The following is a 17500-nucleotide window of genomic DNA, read 5'->3' as shown; positions in this document are numbered from 1 at the left end:
TACGTTCACCGACCTCGCTCCGACTCCTCCCCAGGGCTGCCAGTTCGTCCAGCTCATTGTCCAGCGACCTCACGTTGTCCATGACGATGGAAGATTATTTATCCTCTTCGCATCTCTCCGGGTTTTCCTTGGCGTTTAAATCCCGCTCGGTTACCACAAAGTATCTACCCCTTCTCCTTTGTCTTAAATCCATGGAAATGCCTGAATGTACAATTTGCAAGTTAAATCTTAAATGGTCTACAGCCCTTTACGAACCAGCGGCCAATGTAAGCGCTTTTAAACATTGCCTAACATTCACCCATTCATGCACTCGTTCACCGCCCAGTGTGGCCACCATGCCTAACATTCACCCATTCATGCACTCGTTCACCGCCCAGTGTGGCCACCATGCCACAGCCATTCATGCACTCGTTCACCGCCCAGTGTGGCCACCATGCCACAGCCATTCATGCACTCGTTCACCGCCCAGTGTGGCCACCATGCCACAGCCATTCATGCACTCGTTCACCGCCCAGTGTGGCCACCATGCCACAGCCATTCATGCACTCGTTCACCGCCCAGTGTGGCCACCATGCCACAGCCAGCTCGTCGGGAGCGGCTAGGGTCAGCGGCTGACAACGTGAGGTCGCTCAGCGACACACTCGGCACGGCTAGGAGGAGCCGGGGGTCGAACCAGCAGTCTTCTGGTTACCAGCCGACCCGCTCTACCACCTGAGCCTCATGCCGTCCCTGTGCTCCCAAACAGATCAACGCACAATGCACCCAACTTAAAACAAAGCACAGCTGCACAAGATGTTGTTTCATCTTCTGAATGTATTCTAGGAGTGTGTAAGTGTGAGCTCAATGCAGCAGATAATACCATCTTTGGCTAAATAATGGGCCGATCAATAATCTTGGATCACATGTCCTTTTAAGATCATCACTAAGAGCTTGGGTTGGGACGGAGCTCGGAGGGGTAGAAAGGTACAACGCCTCATCACGTCGGGCAAATACAAATCAGCACGATCCCCAGAAGCACCAACTGTGAGAACTTTGTGTGCCATTATCCACCTGCACACTGTGTCCACTCTGCTAATGCACGTCCCTGCTTCCAGCTCGGGCAGGTTACCATGGCGACCGCTTGTGGGCATCCTTTCTTGTGTTTGTTTTACTGCTCATAACTGCTTAACACACTCACACTCACACAAACGCACGCACATACACACACACACACACTGCCTCGACGTGCACACACACACAGATTCACGCAGAGACACACACACATTCGCACAATAATAGTAGCATAGTTGGACTGTCTCCCGGATTAAATTGAGTTTGTAGCTGTGCACATTTGTGTGTGTGTGTGTGTGTGTGTGTGTGTGTGTGTGTGTGTGTGTGTGTGTGTGTGTGTGTGTGTGTGTGTGTGTGTGTGTGTGTGTGTGTGTGTGTGTGTGTAAGCCCGTGCCTGCTTGCGTGCATGCGTTTGTGCTTGTGTGTGTGCGTGCATGCGTTTGTGTTTCCACAAATATTCCGAAAGTGATTAGTGTACAACTTCTTCACAGTGTGATTTGATCTCCTCGCTATGGTAACAGAGAATATGTGGAGGTGGGTGTATAGTGGGTTCATAAAGCTCTGTTTTTATTATAACATTAGATAGTACACAGCAAATGGCTACTACAAGTTCCTTCTAAAACTGTAACTGAAGTAGAGATATGAGCAAATATACAGTATTATTGTTTATTAAGCATTTGATTTCATCCTTATCTCTCCTTACTATGTGTGCAAGAAAGTCCAGCAGTATTCAACAAAGCCGTTGTAAATGTGTAATATACAATATAAAATCAGCGTGATCAAGTCTGCATTGTACTTACAATGCACAGTGAATTAAGATTTCTGGTGAATAGAGCAGAACATCCAGACAGATTGTGTGTTCACATAGCATAATGTGTGTTCACGCGTGTTCACATAACATAGTGTTTGTTAACGTGTATTAACATAGCATTACGTTCATTAACATGACCAACATTTGTTAATGGGGGTTCACATAACACAATGTGTGTTATCCTGTGTTAGCTTAACAAAAATGTGCGTTAACATAACATAACGTGTGTTAAAGGGGACGTATCATACCACCAGGTGTGAGTGTGATTAGCCATTACAAGCCGTTTTAGTTATGTGAAGCTTCTGACATCACAGGTGGGCGTGTCCACCTAGATGTGTGCTGATAGATCAGTCTACCAGCCTACCCACTGGGCTGTAGCAAACGTTGCTGATCTATCCGTCACACATCTAGGTGGACACGACCACCTGTGATGTCAGAAGATGTATATTTTTTCAAAATGGCTTGTAACGGCTAATCACCCTCACACCTGGTGGTATAATGTCAATTTCAATGAATCTTGTTTTTGTTTTGTTTTATTCTGTTGTTACTTGATTAATTAGACATTTTTATTTGTTTATTTGTTTATTTATATATATGTTTCATTCTATTTATTTATTTAATTTTAAAGCACTTTGAATAACCACTGTGTCTGATACTGTGCTATACAAATAGATTTGACTTTGACTTTGACTTTAATATTTCCCCTTTATCATTACATAATGTGTGCCTATGTGTGTTAACACAACATAACGTTTGTTAACATTACACAATGTGTGCCTATGTGTGTTAACATAACGGTTGTTAACATTACATAATGTGTGCCTATGTGTGTTAACATAACGGTTGTTAACATTACACAACGTGTGCCTATGTGTGTTAACATAACGGTTGTTAACATTACACAATGTGTGCCTATGTGTGTTAACATAACGGTTGTTAACATTACACAACGTGTGCCTATGTGTGTTAACATAACGGTTGTTAACATTACACAATGTGTGCCTATGTGTGTTAACTCAACGTGTCGTGTCTGTTGCCACGGCAGCGGAGACGCCCATCGAGGAGTTCACGCCCACGCCGGCGTTCCCGGCGCTGCAGTACCTGGAGTCGGTGGATGTGGAGGGCGTGGCCTGGAGGGCGGGGCTTAGGACAGGAGACTTCCTCATAGAGGTAACCAATAGTACCTGGAGGGCGGGGCTTAGGACAGGAGACTTCCTCATAGAGGTAACCAATAGTACCTGGAGGGCGGGGCTTAGGACAGGAGACTTCCTCATAGAGGTAACCAATAGTACCTGGAGGGCGGGGCTTAGGACAGGAGACTTCCTCATAGAGGTAACCAATAATACCTGGAGGGCGGGGCTTAGGACAGGAGACTTCCCGGTAGAGGTAGCCACTAAGACCTGGAGGGCGGGGCTTAGGACAGGAGACTTCCTCGTAGAGGTAGCCACTAGGACCTGGAGGGCGGGGCTTAGGACAGGAGACTTCCTGGTAGAGGTAGCCACTAGGACCTGGTAGGAGGGACCACCGATGGCTTAGGCCCGGTCCCATTCCTCTCCCCTCAACAGGAACACTCGCTTTGAGTGCCCTCAGCTCCAAGTCAGCTAGCGAGCTGGCTCGCGGTCAAGGGATGATTTGAAGGGACACAGCACTCCCCCTTGATCCCTAACCTATTGGGACACCTTACCCCTTCACGGGAACCCCTAACCCTACCCCTTTAGGGCTCTAGGGGTAGGGTTAGGGGTAGGGTTAGGGTACACGTTAATATGATGTCGGACTTTCTACACACTCAGCTTTAGTTTGCTGGTATGCAATTTGCGACGCAGCCCTTGTGTTAAATATGTTTTAACATAACCTTGTATGCATGAATGTGCCTGCATGCGTTTTGTGTGTGTGTGCGTGTGTGTGTGTGTGTGTGTGTCTGTGTGTTTGTGTGTGCATGCCTGCGTGCATATATGTGCGTGTGTGTGTGTATGTGTGTGTGCATATATGTCTGTGTTTGTGTGTGTGTTTGTGCGTGCCTGCGTTCATATACTGTGTGTGTGTGTGTGTGTGTGTGTGTGTGTGTGTGTGTGTGTGTGTGTCCCAGGTGAATGGGATGAACGTGGTGAAGGTGGGCCACAAGCAGGTGGTGTCTCTGATCCGCCAGGGGGGGAGCGGGCTGCTCATGAAGGTGGTCTCGGTGACGCGCAAACCAGAGTCTGAGGAGGTGGTCCGGAAGAAAGGTGAGTAGCGCGGGGGGGGGGGGTTGAAACACACCGGCGGGGCATCACACCCCATCGGCTTTGGATTGGAATCAACAAATGTGGCCTAAAGGTCGATAAAGCACTGCTTATCTCTGAAAGGTGGAATCATGTGTGTTGTCCTTCATTGAGGCCGCCGGCTGGCCTTGGGTGGCGGCGGTGATTTTTACGTTTACGTTTTACGTTTAAGTCGGGATTGTGCTCCTACCAAAATGCATTCTGGGTAAGCCAATTGTTTGCGCCACTGAATGTCGCCGGAATAGGGGCGCCATGCGGGATCCTTTAAGCTGAACTCACACTTCTGCCTATACATCAGGACACAGAGATAAGACTCAGCTCTCTGCAAAGCAGCCTGCATTCATTCTTCCAAATCACATGAAAATGTTTAAGGAGGTTTAATCGTCTTTCCACCATACGATAAAGATGTTGCGAAATCATTCAAACGGACTGCTGAGAAGCAGTTGGTGTGTCGCCACCGACCCAAAACAGTCTTTCGATTTCGCCTTAAGCCTTCGTTTAATGTGTCTCGCGGTAGGAAACCAATCAAAACGCCGCACATGCTCGCGACGACTCGCCACGACCTCACACAGAGGAGTGCCAGGTGTTGTTGAGCTTGAGGAGACCTGCACGTCTTCGTCTACGAGAAGGTCATCGAATGGCCAACGGCCTTCTGCGCTCCACGAGCAGCGACTGTGCTTCTTCTCATACAGTGCCGATGCAGACGAGTGATTTCCTCTTTACTGCACCGTTTTTTGCACAATTTGTGTAAATACGATTTTAGGTATACTGCAAAATATTCTCACCTACGACTAAGTGGGCTAGAGTTCAGTTTTGGTCTCTTTGTCTGTGGGTGCTTGTCCCAGAGCTTTCCACATAGACACTGGGAGTATGACACACACACACACACACACAGACACACACTGAGTGTGTGTTGTCTTCTTGTCAGATCCAAAGTCGTGGCAGGCTTGAGTACAAAATGAAGAACTCCAACAGCAACAACAACACATTTGTACCTGAGCGGCGGGAGGGGGGAGGGTGTCGTGCGGTGAGAGTTGCTGGTGTGATTACCGGTCCTGGTAGTCTCCCTCCGTGGTGCGGTCGGGGGGGCTGGGGGGTGTCGGACGGCGGGGGGGCGTCGGACGGCGGGGGGGCAGGCCTCAGAGCCGGGCTCCGTTGGGAGGAGCGTGTCGTCTCTGGTAGACGAGTAGTTTGTGCAACATGGCATCCTGCTGTATCGTCATGTGGTTTCCATGTCAACAGTACAGTCCACCACTCCATAGCACCACACCAGACACACTAACACATGCACAAGCCTTCACCACTTTGCACACGGGCACATATGCGTGTGCGTGTTTGGGTGTGAGTGTGTGTGTGTGTGAGGGCATGGCGGGGGGATCTGTCTGGCTGTCTATGGCTTTCCTTCATCTGCCTTCTTCTTTTATTGTCTTCCGGCCTCTGTGCTGAAACACATCTCAGTGTGTTAGAATGGTATTGGAATTAGTGGCGGACTTCTAAATAGAGCTTTAACCTTATCAACAACTCCGCTTGAATGTTTAAGCAAGCGTATATTTTAGCAACCCTACTTTTGGCTTTAGGTTCCTTATCGTTGTTACTTGATGTTCTTCTTTTAGTCCAACTAAGTTAACGGTTAGCCCTTCCTTAAAGACACGTCTCTTCGGCGTGTCTGTAGCTCATGACCCTGGCGTCACCGATGAGCCCAGAGGACGATGGGAGGGGACCCTGATGAGAGAGACAGGGGTAGATAAGGCCATTAAAGCGTGCGTCGGTACACATCAGCAGAGGACATGTTGCCGTTGAGTATTCAAATACTTTCCGAGTGATTCCGCCCGGTGGATGGTGCAGACTTCAGCAGGAAACGAGAGAGATTGACTGCGTCTGGGCTCTAAGATAATGAGGATACTGAGATCCGAGACACATTCTGTGAGTTTTATTTCATCTATCGTGTTTTTGCTCTCTCTTCAATTGACTGTACACTCACACTGATCTTCAGTGGGAGTTTCTGCATTTTTGCAACAGAACCACATAAACACATACACACACACACACATTTGCGCACAGACACACACACAGACGCACGAAAGCATGCGCACACACACACACACACGCACACACACTTCTGCTGCACCATACGAGGCCTAACTACTGCCACCGTTGCCATGGTGACTACACTGCATGTTTGATTTTAGCATTACTCTACAGCAAAATCATCTCTCCCTCTCTCCTTCTCTCTCCCTCTCCTCCTCCCTCCCTCACACACACACACACACACACACAAACACACACAAACTCACACACACACACGCAGACTGGCACACGCACACACACACACACACACACACACACTCACACAGTGTGTCGATCTCCGTTGCTGTGTTTTCTGCATACTGCACCCTGCTCCATTACCAGTGTCTGCAGCCCAAGGAGCAGAGTGAAGACGTCTGATACGGGTGTCTGAGTCTCTCTGTTCCTGCTGACTCCCGCACGGCGTGGTCCAGCTGTGGCGACGCGGGAGGCATCTGGGACGCGCAGACGTATATATAGACAGCGCTCCGGGGCGGTCCGCCGAGACCGCTTTGCAGGTGTACAGGCGTTCCGCTTGAATAGTTAGTGGCGTGGGATGGTGCCTGGAAACCTTTAGCCACCGAGCACCGGGGGTGTTGGGGATGGAATCGATGGCCATGGGTTTGCGTTGCTGGAGGAAGAATCGCCTTGTGCTCAGGGCTGCATCACGTTGAAGGATCCAAACCTGGGACTCTCTGCTTTTTTCTTTGGACGGCGTCAAACCTGGCTGGGCTGCCTGTGCTCTGGTATTTGTATCTCTCTCTTTTGTCGTTCCATGTAAACGAGTGGATGGATGTTGTGTGTTAAAGCATCGGTATCCGCCCGCGCTCTGAGGGGCAGCACGCTGTCTGCCAGGGTGCTGTGAAGTTGGAGCAGCCTCTGGGCTCATGGGAGCTGCACCCGTAGTGTGTGACAGTATTCTCCCTCAGCTGCTCCAGTCCTGGTTCACCGTCCGCGTTCCTGGCCACCATGGAGCCGTGTTCCTAACCAAGGTGAGGGCGCGTTAACACCGCGTCTGAAAGGAGCGGCGCCGCCGGGAGGGTGTGAGCGTGTTCCCCGGGCCGGGCGGGTCCCCTCTCCGCGCCCCTCACCCGCCCCGACGGGACCACTCTGGACCCGCCGTCGCAGTGTGACAAGAGCAATGGACGTCTCGCTCTCTCTCTCTGCCACCCGTGTTCGCTGCTTCGTTGTGCCTACCTTGGAGGTGGAGCGCTTCTATTGGGGGACTGAGGGGTAACAACCTGGACCGGGCTGGTACTGAGGGGTGACAACCAGGACCGGGCTGGTACTGAGGGGTAACAACCAGGACCGGGCTGGTACTGAGGGGTAACAACCAGGACCGGGCTGGTACTGAGGGCTAACAACCAGGACCGGGCTGGTACTGAGGGGTAACAACTAGGACCGGGCTGGTACTGAGGGGTAACAACCAGGACCGGGCTGGTACTGAGGGGTAACAACCAGGACCGGGCTGGTACTGAGGGGTAACAACCAGGACCGGGCTGGTACTGAGGGGTAACAACCAGGACCGGGCTGGTACTGAGGGGTAACAACCTGGACCGGGCTGGTACTGAGGGGTGACAACCAGGACCGGGCTGGTACTGAGGGGTAACAACCAGGACCGGGCTGGTACTGAGGGCTAACAACCAGGACCGGGCTGGTACTGAGGGGTAACAACCAGGACCGGGCTGGTACTGAGGGGTAACAACCAGGACCGGGCTGGTACTGAGGGGTAACAACCAGGACCGGGCTGGTACTGAGGGGTAACAACCAGGACCGGGCTGGTACTGAGGGCTAACAACCAGGACCGGGCTGGTACTGAGGGGTAACAACTAGGACCGGGCTGGTACTGAGGGCTAACAACCAGGACCGGGCTGGTACTGAGGGGTAACAACCAGGACCGGGCTGGTACTGAGGGGTAACAACCAGGACCGGGCTGGTACTGAGGGGTAACAACCTGGACCGGGCTGGTACTGAGGGGTAACAACCTGGACCGGGCTGGTACTGAGGGGTAACAACCAGGACCGGGCTGTCCTCGCCTCCCCTGCTGGCTCCTCCGTGCCGAGGTGCCTGGCTGGCTGAAGGGGCCACAGTGGTGGTGGTGGAGGTGGTGGAGGTGGAGGTGGTGTTGGTGGAGGTGGTGGAGGTGGAGGTGGTGGTGGAGGTGGTGGTGGTGAGGGTGGTGTTGGTGGTGGAGGTGGTGGTGTCAAGGGGACAATCGGACCCGCTTTCCCTGCCAGCCAATCGGTGATCGGAGCATGAGGCGGTCGGGCTCCAGCGCCTGCGGGCGGGAGACCCAGGTGCTGACGCCCTGCGACGCCGGCCCGGGCCCGGCCCGGCTGCGGGCGCTGAGGGCCGGCTGGGCGGGCCGGCTGGAGGTGGCCCGGCGGGCGCTGAGCCGCAGGGCCAAGGGGTCGGCGGCGGGGTCGTCCTCAACGCCGTGCCTTCTGTCCTTCCCAGCGCCCCCCCCGCCCAAGAGGGCCCCCAGCACCACGCTGACGCTGCGGTCCAAGTCCATGACGGCGGAGCTGGAGGAGCTGGGTGAGGGCGCACACACACACACACACACGCACACGCACACGAACACACACACACACACACACACGCACACGCACACACACGAACACACACACACACACACACACGCACACGCACACACACACACACACACGAACACACACACACACACACACACACACACACACACACACACACACACACGAACACACACACACACACACGAACACACACACACACACAGACACGCACACGAACACACACGATATACACACTAACACACACACACACACACACACACACACACACACACACACACACACACACACACACACACACACACACACACACAATATACACACACACAATCACAGAGTGAGGCATGAAGACGTAAAGCAAACACACACACACAAATACACACACCCGCACTAAGTCCCACACACATACACATCTGCACTTTTCCTCTCTACTCTTATGTTCCTTTAATGCCTCTTGGATTGTGGAGCAACGCTCGGTGGCTCTCCAAGCCCACTCTGAGTCTCTCCGCCCTGTCTGCTCCACCCTAACGTTTCCCTTCTCCCGCTGAACCTGTCACTTTCCCCTCCAAGCCTCCGCCCGCCGCCGGAGAGGAGGTGAGTGTGAGCTACGCCACGTCCCTGAGCGTCTAAGGTCATGATTCACCTGTCGGCTTTTGATTTCCACAGTGTCGGTGATTACGAACCAGTCACGCCTTCACCTTCCCCACGTCTTTGTTTAATTTCCTGTTTTTCATTTCCTCTCCCGCCACTTACTCACTCCCATGAGGACGGTTATGACGCACACACACACACACCCCAACTCCATGTGGTCTCCCTCTCGCTCATAAAGTCTTCATCTGTTTTACTTTGTTAACGCCTTATCAGTCACAAGTCATTTACAAGCCTTTAGTTGATGATGACCTCATCTTTAACAAAACATTAATTGATCAGCCTTCAGTTAATGAGGAAGCAATCGTGAAATCATGAAACAATATTATTTTGTAAATATTGAGAGGTGCTATTTTGAAGTCTTCTAACTATTTCACCACCAGGTGTGCTGTTGATTAGCCATTACCAGCCGTGTGAAAACCGCCCCTGTAGTGACATCACAAGTGGGCGTGTCCACCCGGTTGATGGACAGAGCAGCCTACCAGTCGGTACTGTCCACTGGACGAGCTGGAGGGCTGTGCAAACACAAACCATCATTAATGTTTAGTTGATCGTTACTAAAGGCTTATAAACGACGCCCCTGAACCCTGCCATAAAGGCCAACCGGGGGTTGTGTTGTGTCCTGTGGGCGTTGCCCCGCCGTGGACTGCAGCTCCATGCGGTCCTTATGTAAGGCTGGCCGTCCTCTCCGACCCCACAGAGCGGCTGGACGAGATGCTGGCCACACAGGAGCCCACCATGCGGCCCCCCGGCCCCGAGGGGGACTACCGGGCGGCCACGGTGAAGCAGAGGCCGACCAGCCGGAGGATCACCCCGGCGGAGATCAGCGTAAGGAGTCGGCCCAGGCCGTCCCAGGCCGTCCCAGGCCGTCCCAGGTCGTCCCAGGCCGTCCCAGGCCGTCCCGGTCGTTTCATTCATTAGCGTTTGTTTGTATATTTGCCCGTGTTAACTGATTGGCTCTCCCCAGCGTTGGTCCCTGGGCGGGTAACTCAAAGCACATTGAGGCCGACAGCGCTGACACACAGACAATGTTTGCACCCAGAGCGGCAGGCAAGACAGATAAAAGCATAAAATAAGAATATAATAAAATATATATATTATTTTATATTTTTTTCATATATTATTTTAATACTGCATTAAAATTGAATAAAGTGAAGTAAACCAAATATTGTCTCCATATTTTTGGGGATAATGTTAATGTTTTTCAGGCGCATTTGTTTAGCCTCCTATGGATCATTACATTGCACACCTAGTATTTTTAATATCCAGTATTAGCACCAGTCATATTACACAAGTCCAAAGCACACGGCCATGTTGAAGCCGACCCCAAATTATATTTTTGAACTTTGATATCCAAAATAGACTTGAGTTCGAAGCTAGCAGAGAAATACAGTCCACTACATTTGCGCACCGTTTGCCTAGCTCCTTTAAAAACATCATGATCCTATTTCTTTTTTGTTTTTTTTGGGTCTTTTTTGGTATTCAACCAGATAATCAACACTTTTTAGCCACCATACCATACTGCGTGCGTGCGTGTTCACGCCTAAATCGTGCCGTAGCAGTTACCAATATGATCACAGGATGAATCATTGCATACGTTGTGTTGTGTTTCAGTCGCTGTTCGAGAGGCAGGGGATGCTCCTCCATGGGGGCCTCCACCCTGGGATCGAGAGAGGTCACATGCCGGTGCCAAAGGGTATGTCGAGGACCAAGTCGTTTGGTAAGGCAATACATCCAACATACTTTGACATTGGCTCACTATTATGCTGACAGAATGATCTGACTGCATAGACACACCATGGCATATTATGGAAAATATATATTTGGTGCATCAGATTCAGAATCAAATTCTATTTTTATTTTCAACTTCACCTTCTTACATGTCGAAGGGCACTGATTTGTGTATGATATGTCCTCACAGACATAATAATAGTACTAACTTATCCAATATGCTGCAAATTGAGAAGAGTCTCAGAGCTATCTCTTGGTGTGGGGAATTTCTGTCCTCAGGAAGTCCAAGAGCTCCTTGGAGCTCCGTGGTGACTTCCTGTCTAAGTCTAGTGGTGGTGACTTCCTGTCTAAGTCTAGTGGTGGTGACTTCCTGTCTAAGTCTAGTGGTGGTGACTTCCTGTCTAAGTCTAGTGGTGGTGACTTCCTGTCTAAGTCTAGTGGTGGTGACTTCCTGTCTAAGTCTAGTTGTGCTGACTTCCTGTCTAAGTCTAGTGGTGGTGACTTCCTGTCTAAGTCTAGTGGTGGTGACTTCCTGTCTAACGCCTCATGCCCACTGCACCGTCAGTCAAAGGACTGGGAAGGCGTGGCTGACGGATGGGGGAGGTTTCCAGGGTCGTCAGAGCCCGAGTAACGTCACAGTTCTTAAATTTGCATATGTGATCTGATTGGATGACGGATCCGTCGCTGCCGAAAAAGTTTAACATTTTTCAACTTTTTGACGGAGCCTTCAGCGCACGGATCCACGATGCATTGCACGTCCGTATCCATTCAAAGTCAATGGGGATCAGTCAACGGACGGAGGCAGTGGGCACGAGGCGTTAGTCTAGTGGTGGTGACTTCCTGTCTAAGTCTAGTTGCGGTGACTTCCTGTCTAAGTCTAGTGGTGGTGACTTCCTGTCTGAGTGACTTCCTGTCTAAGTCTAGTTGCGGTGACTTCCTGTCTAAGTCTAGTGGGGGTGACTTCCTGTCTAGATCTAGTTGCAGTGACTTCCTGTCTGAGTCTAGTTGCGGTGACCTCCTGTCTAAGTCTAGTGGTGGTGACTTCCTGTCTAAGTCTAGTGGTGGTGACTTCCTGTCTGAGTCTAGTTGTGCTGACTTCCTGTCTAGGTCTAGGTGCAGTGACTTCCTGTCTGAGTCTAGTTGTGCTGACTTCCTGTCTAGGTCTAGGTGCAGTGACTTCCTGTCTGAGTCTAGTTGTGCTGACTTCCTGTCTAAGTCTAGTGGTGGTGACTTCCTGTCTGAGTCTAGTTGCGGTGACTTCCTGTCTAGGTCTAGGTGCAGTGACTTCCTGTCTGAGTCTAGTTGTGCTGACTTCCTGTCCCCAGGTGCGACTGAGGAGGACCGCCTGTCGGCGTTGGTGGCCGAGCACCGCTTCCCCCGGAGCTCCTCCATGACCGACAGCCTCCGGGAGCAGTACCCCCCCCACGCCATCCCTCCCCCTCCTCAGGGTGCTCCCCCTCCCCCCCCCGCCCTCTACTACCAGGACACCTGCCCTCCCCCCGGCTTCTGCCCCCCTCCCCCCCCCTCCCGGACCCAGAGCCAGGGCCACGACCCCGGGGGCCGCTCCAGCTTCAAGCCGTCCTCCCTGGACCTGCCCTACGAGGCCCAGCGCCAGGCCTCGCACCTGGAGCGCCAGAAGAAGGCCCGCTCCATGATCATCCTGCAGGACTCCTCCCACCTCCCGGTGGAGGCCACCGACATCCCCCGCCCCGCGGCCACCACACCCCCCGAGCGGATCAAGAGGAAGGGCCGGGTGATTGACAACCCCTATGCTAACGTGGGGCAGTTCAGCATCGGGATGTACACGCCCACTAAGCCGCAGCGGAAGAAGAGCCCCCTGGTGAAGCAGCTGCAGGTACGGGACCCGGTTCATCACTCACTGCATCACAAAGTAACACAAAGCATGAATGAGACTGGCGGCCGCAGAGCCGTCCTGTTCTGAAGACTTGTTATAAAAAGAGTTCCTTATGTTGAGTGGTTGGAATGGTTTCTGCTTGCAGGTGGAGGATGCCCAAGAGAGAGCGAGTTTGGCGCTGGCGAGCGCCCATTCGCGAGACACCTCACCCTCAGGACGGCTGGCCAACGCCCACGGGCACACGCACACCAGCCGCGCAGAGTACTACCAGCAGCAGCTGGCGGCGGAGCGGGAGCGACTGCGCCTCCAGGGAGAGGCCCTGCTGCAGGGGAAGGGCCCCTTTGCTGCCGCCATCGCCGGAGCCGTCAAGGACCGCGAGCGGCGGCTGGAGGAGCGGAAGAAGTCCCCCGTCTTCCTGTCGGTGGGGACGCTGGAGGGCCTGTCCGCCGGCGGCCCCGAGGCCCACTCGTTGACGCCGTCCCGCTCTGTCGACGAGCGCATGCTGAGCCGGGAGCTGGGCCAGCTGCCCCCGCCGGCGCTGGCCCTGAGCCCCTCCCCCAGCGGCACCACCTTCATCCACCCGCTGACGGGGAAGCCGCTGGACCCCAACTCCCCGCTGGCTCTTGCGCTGGCCGCAAGGGAAAGAGCCCTGACCTCTCAAAGCCAGTCCCAGTCCAGCAGCCCCGAGCCCAGGACTAAACAGGAGCGAGCGGGCCCGGGCGGGATATTCATGGACATCCAGACCAAAGAGTGTCAGCTGGGAGGGGGGGACCAGGCATCGCCCCCGTTCTCCTCCCAGAGCTCCAAGGTAGCGGGCTATGGATCCTCGTTAGGGGCTATGTTAGCCCCTCAGTCCACCAAACCGCCGTGGTCTTCGTCCTCCTCTCCGGTGTCGCTCAGACAAGACCTGGAGGGACGAGGGGAGGAGGTCAAGGAGGAGAAGAAGACCATGTTGATCAGCATCCTGGACACGTCCCAGCAGAAGACCGCCGGGCTCGTCATGGTGCACGCCACGAGTAATGGTCAATCTTTGGGGGCGGGTTCAGAACCTGAGGCCACGCAGTCCCCAACAGCCACTGAACAAAGCAAACCTCCAAGCCCCCGGGAGAAATCCCCCAGTCCCACAGCCCCACAAATACAACCCCAAATGCAGGCCAAGTCCCCGGTCCTCCATTCTGCGAGCCCGGTCCAACAGATGGCCCTCGCTCAGGGCAGCTCTGAGGAGGACGTGGATCCCTACACCGTGACCCTGCCTGCCGCCATGTTGTCATCGAGTGACGAAGAAACCCGCGAGGAGCTGCGTAAGATCGGTGTGGTGCCGCCGCCGGATGAGTTTTCAAACGGGCTGCAGGCGAAGGCTCAGGGGACCCCTTCGTCCCAGACCAGCCCTGCCTCCTCCTCCCCCACCACCCCTTCAACCACACTGACACCCCAAACCCCTTCCACCCCCACCACCCCCACGCTGACCCCCACTCAGCCTCAGACCCCCCTCCCCCTGCCGTCGCCCAGCACAGCGTCCGTCTCAGGGAAGCCCTCTGAACCTCTGGAGCCCCCGCCTGTGGGGGAGTCCGGCTCCGCCGCCGACTCCGGCGTGGAGGAGGCCGACACGCGCAGCTCCAGCGAGCGGGAGCGAGACCACCACCTCGAGACCACCAGCACCGTCTCCACCGTGTCGAGCATGTCCACGCTCTCGTCGGAGAGCGGCGAGCCGGCCGACACCCAGACCACACACACCTCCTCCTACGACGGGCAGACCTTCATGCCCGACAAGCCACCAGTGCCTCCCAAGCCACGACTCAAGTCCCAGATAGGAGGCGGGAAGGGCCCGGTGACTTTCAGGGACCCCCTACTGAAGCAGAGCTCCGACAGCGAGCTGCTGTCCCAGCAGCAGGTGGCGGCGTTGGCGGCGGCCGCGGCCGGAGGGGCGTCATTGACCGCCGGTGGCTCCGCGTCGGTGTCCGGGCTGGCTCCGACGAGGCCGCGATACCTCTTCCAGCGGCGGTCCAAGCTGTGGGGGGACCCGGTGGAGCCCCGTGGGCCTGGGATCGGGCTAGGTGTTGGGAGTTTGGGAAATCTAGGTGGGCTGGGGCTAGGGTTGGGACCAGATGAAGTCGGGAAACCATCCGTCATGGGAGAGCTGAGTTCAAGGCTCCAGCAACTCAACAAAGACACCAGGTCGCTAGGAGAGGAACCACTGGGGGCGTCTCTGGACCCTGGCAGGAAGTCTCCAGTGACCGGAGCCCGGTAAGTTTAATGCATGAAACCGAGTTCAAAACATACAAGGAGCAGAGATTAGGTTTATGTGTTTTTATTTATTATTTATTAGCGTATCGTTAGTATTTATTATATTACTCCACTGTAATGGTATTAAGCACTCAGGGCAAAAGCCAACAACTAGCTGCAACCACTAAATAGCAGTCACAACAGCTAGCTGTAGCATATAGATGTCATTAGCTACCAGTTAGCTGTAGCAACAAGATTGCCATAGAAATCTGTTAGGTTCAGCCATCAGATAGCATTAACATCCCAGGCTATGCTAAATAATAGGCTATATATTATCTATAAACAATTTAAAGAGCTATGCTATTTGCTACTATTTAGTGTGGTATCACATGTGGGTTTGTGTTTTACAATGCAGTCCTTTATATTCCCACAGATGTGAGAGGGACACCGAGGAGGGTAAACTTTAAGCTTATATCTGCTAGGGTAAATGTACACCTTGAATTAGCCTTTTCCTTAACAAACCAACTGACTTATCCTCTCCAAAAGTAGGTTTCACTTTGATGCATTTTATCTAATACTAACTGTTACCTTGTCTGCATATTTCAATGTTGCTTTGGACAAAATAACTTTAAGAGCTGTACCTTGGCTCATTTAGGTCAGTCTGATATTCAGCTAAACATATGGAAATACCATTCCACTTAGAACCATAACCCCTTCAGGAATTTCATGCCATTTATTTCCTGTCAAAAATTCAGAGTCATCTAAAGTATCTTTGTATACATGCGTGCGTGCGTGCGTGCGTGCGTACGTGCACTTTTGTAGTCAGTCATGAGTCTGTTTTCTGCAAACAAGGTAACACTAGGCAAATGGATATGCATTACCTCTATGCCTCTTCTCATTCATTAGAGTGTGAACCATCATGCTCATCTATTTCACTCTACTGCTTCATATGAGTGTCAACATCAACTCTGTTTCTGTAAAAAGAATCTTGCAAAAGTTGGACCGACGACATCAGCGGACCAATGTAGAGCACAAATTCCAGACAAATAACGAAAAAACATATGATTTCTTCATAACACCCAGATGAAGCAGTATCCTCTTTCATTAGAAAATAGCAAGTATGACGGTTCCACTTTAAGCACCTCTCTGTCGAATTCTGACCTTTGACGCCTGCTAGCCTACCCTAGCTAACCTTCACACCCCTTCACCTCACCTCCGACACAGACCTCCCCTGGGCTTAACCAACGGAACATGGGCCCTTTAATAAACAGTGCATCCTTATCAGCTGCCCCTTAAGGTCCTCAGTGATTAGGACCTCACCTCACCTTATGACCCTCTCCAGTTCACTCATGTCTGCACTATCTATCATCAGGGATAGCTTCTGTCAGGCATCACCGTGTACCTTTTAGGAGCATTGGAAAATGTAAACACTATAGTAGTCAACCAGAACAGAGATTCTCACAGAGCACTTCACTCACTAATATCTAACGGATGGCTATGCCCTTTCTAACAGATAACCTTCAAATGATTGCTCTTGAATCTAAACTACAGCCCGTTTAATGACACACATGTGCAGATATGTGAGATAAGTGTTTTGAACATGATACTTTGGACACACTCACAGTCTGTGTTTGGTCAATATTCACACCATGCAGTGTTAAAACCCCATGAACATGGAATTTCTGTTCATTAACTAGGGTTGCTTTTTAAGCATTTTTTATTTTTATTTGCTTAAAACTAATTTCAACTGTGTTAGAAACTTGCTTGTATTACATTATATTACTGTTTAAACATTTAAACATATGATCCTTTTGTGTGTTAACAAAAGCAGGCCACCTTGCAAGATAACTTGTTTTGAACATAAAGGAGTAAAGAAGCCAGGTTCCTGTGGGAATAGTAGAACCCGCTCGGTGTAACTCAGGGTAGAAGCCCCCCTTGACCTTCACTCATTGGCTCTACTGTGTTTCAAGACGTTGGGAAAATCCCACTGAGGGAAAAGACCGGGAGAAAAAAGACCAACCAAGAAACAGCAAATATGTGTATGAGTAACAGATCTGTTCCTGTCTTTAGCTGCCCCTGGTTAAAATGAGATCCCCACATTTGATGTGTGTAATCTTGAGTCAATTGAAGCAAAGGTATATTGACTTTTATCTTCATATTGAAGATAATGTGCTTCTGCATCTGCATCATATAGCTACAGCTATGGTCGGTGTGGATCTGCATCATATAGCCACAGCTATGGTCGGTGTGGATCTGCATCATATAGCTACAGCTATGGTCGGTGTGGATCTGCATCATATAGCTACAG

General features: G+C 52.1%; 1 protein-coding gene across 7 annotated transcripts in view; it reads left to right on the top strand.

Moving 5' to 3' along the window:
• shank3a (SH3 and multiple ankyrin repeat domains 3a) overlaps positions 1-17500 on the top strand; it is a gene marked incomplete at its 5' end in the record, with an annotated part of 49924 nt that overhangs the window by 22480 nt on the left and 9944 nt on the right. For 4 of the 7 annotated variants that reach the window (XR_003978045.1, XR_003978046.1, XM_030367308.1 and 1 more), the window contains 8 exon segments: positions 2907-3031; positions 3948-4083; positions 8641-8721; positions 9306-9329; positions 10084-10211; positions 10998-11103; positions 12440-12969; positions 13115-15213. Coding sequence is in view for 5 of the 7 variants with exons in the window: in XM_030367308.1 (XP_030223168.1) it covers positions 2907-3031; positions 3948-4083; positions 8641-8721; positions 9306-9329; positions 10084-10211; positions 10998-11103; positions 12440-12969; positions 13115-15213 (3229 nt within the window). 7 annotated transcript variants of the gene reach the window in all.

This window comes from Gadus morhua, chromosome 9 (assembly GCF_902167405.1).
Source record: "Gadus morhua chromosome 9, gadMor3.0, whole genome shotgun sequence".
In the NCBI taxonomy this organism is placed as follows: domain Eukaryota; kingdom Metazoa; phylum Chordata; class Actinopteri; order Gadiformes; family Gadidae; genus Gadus; species Gadus morhua.
This window is presented reverse-complemented; position numbering and strand designations above follow the sequence as displayed.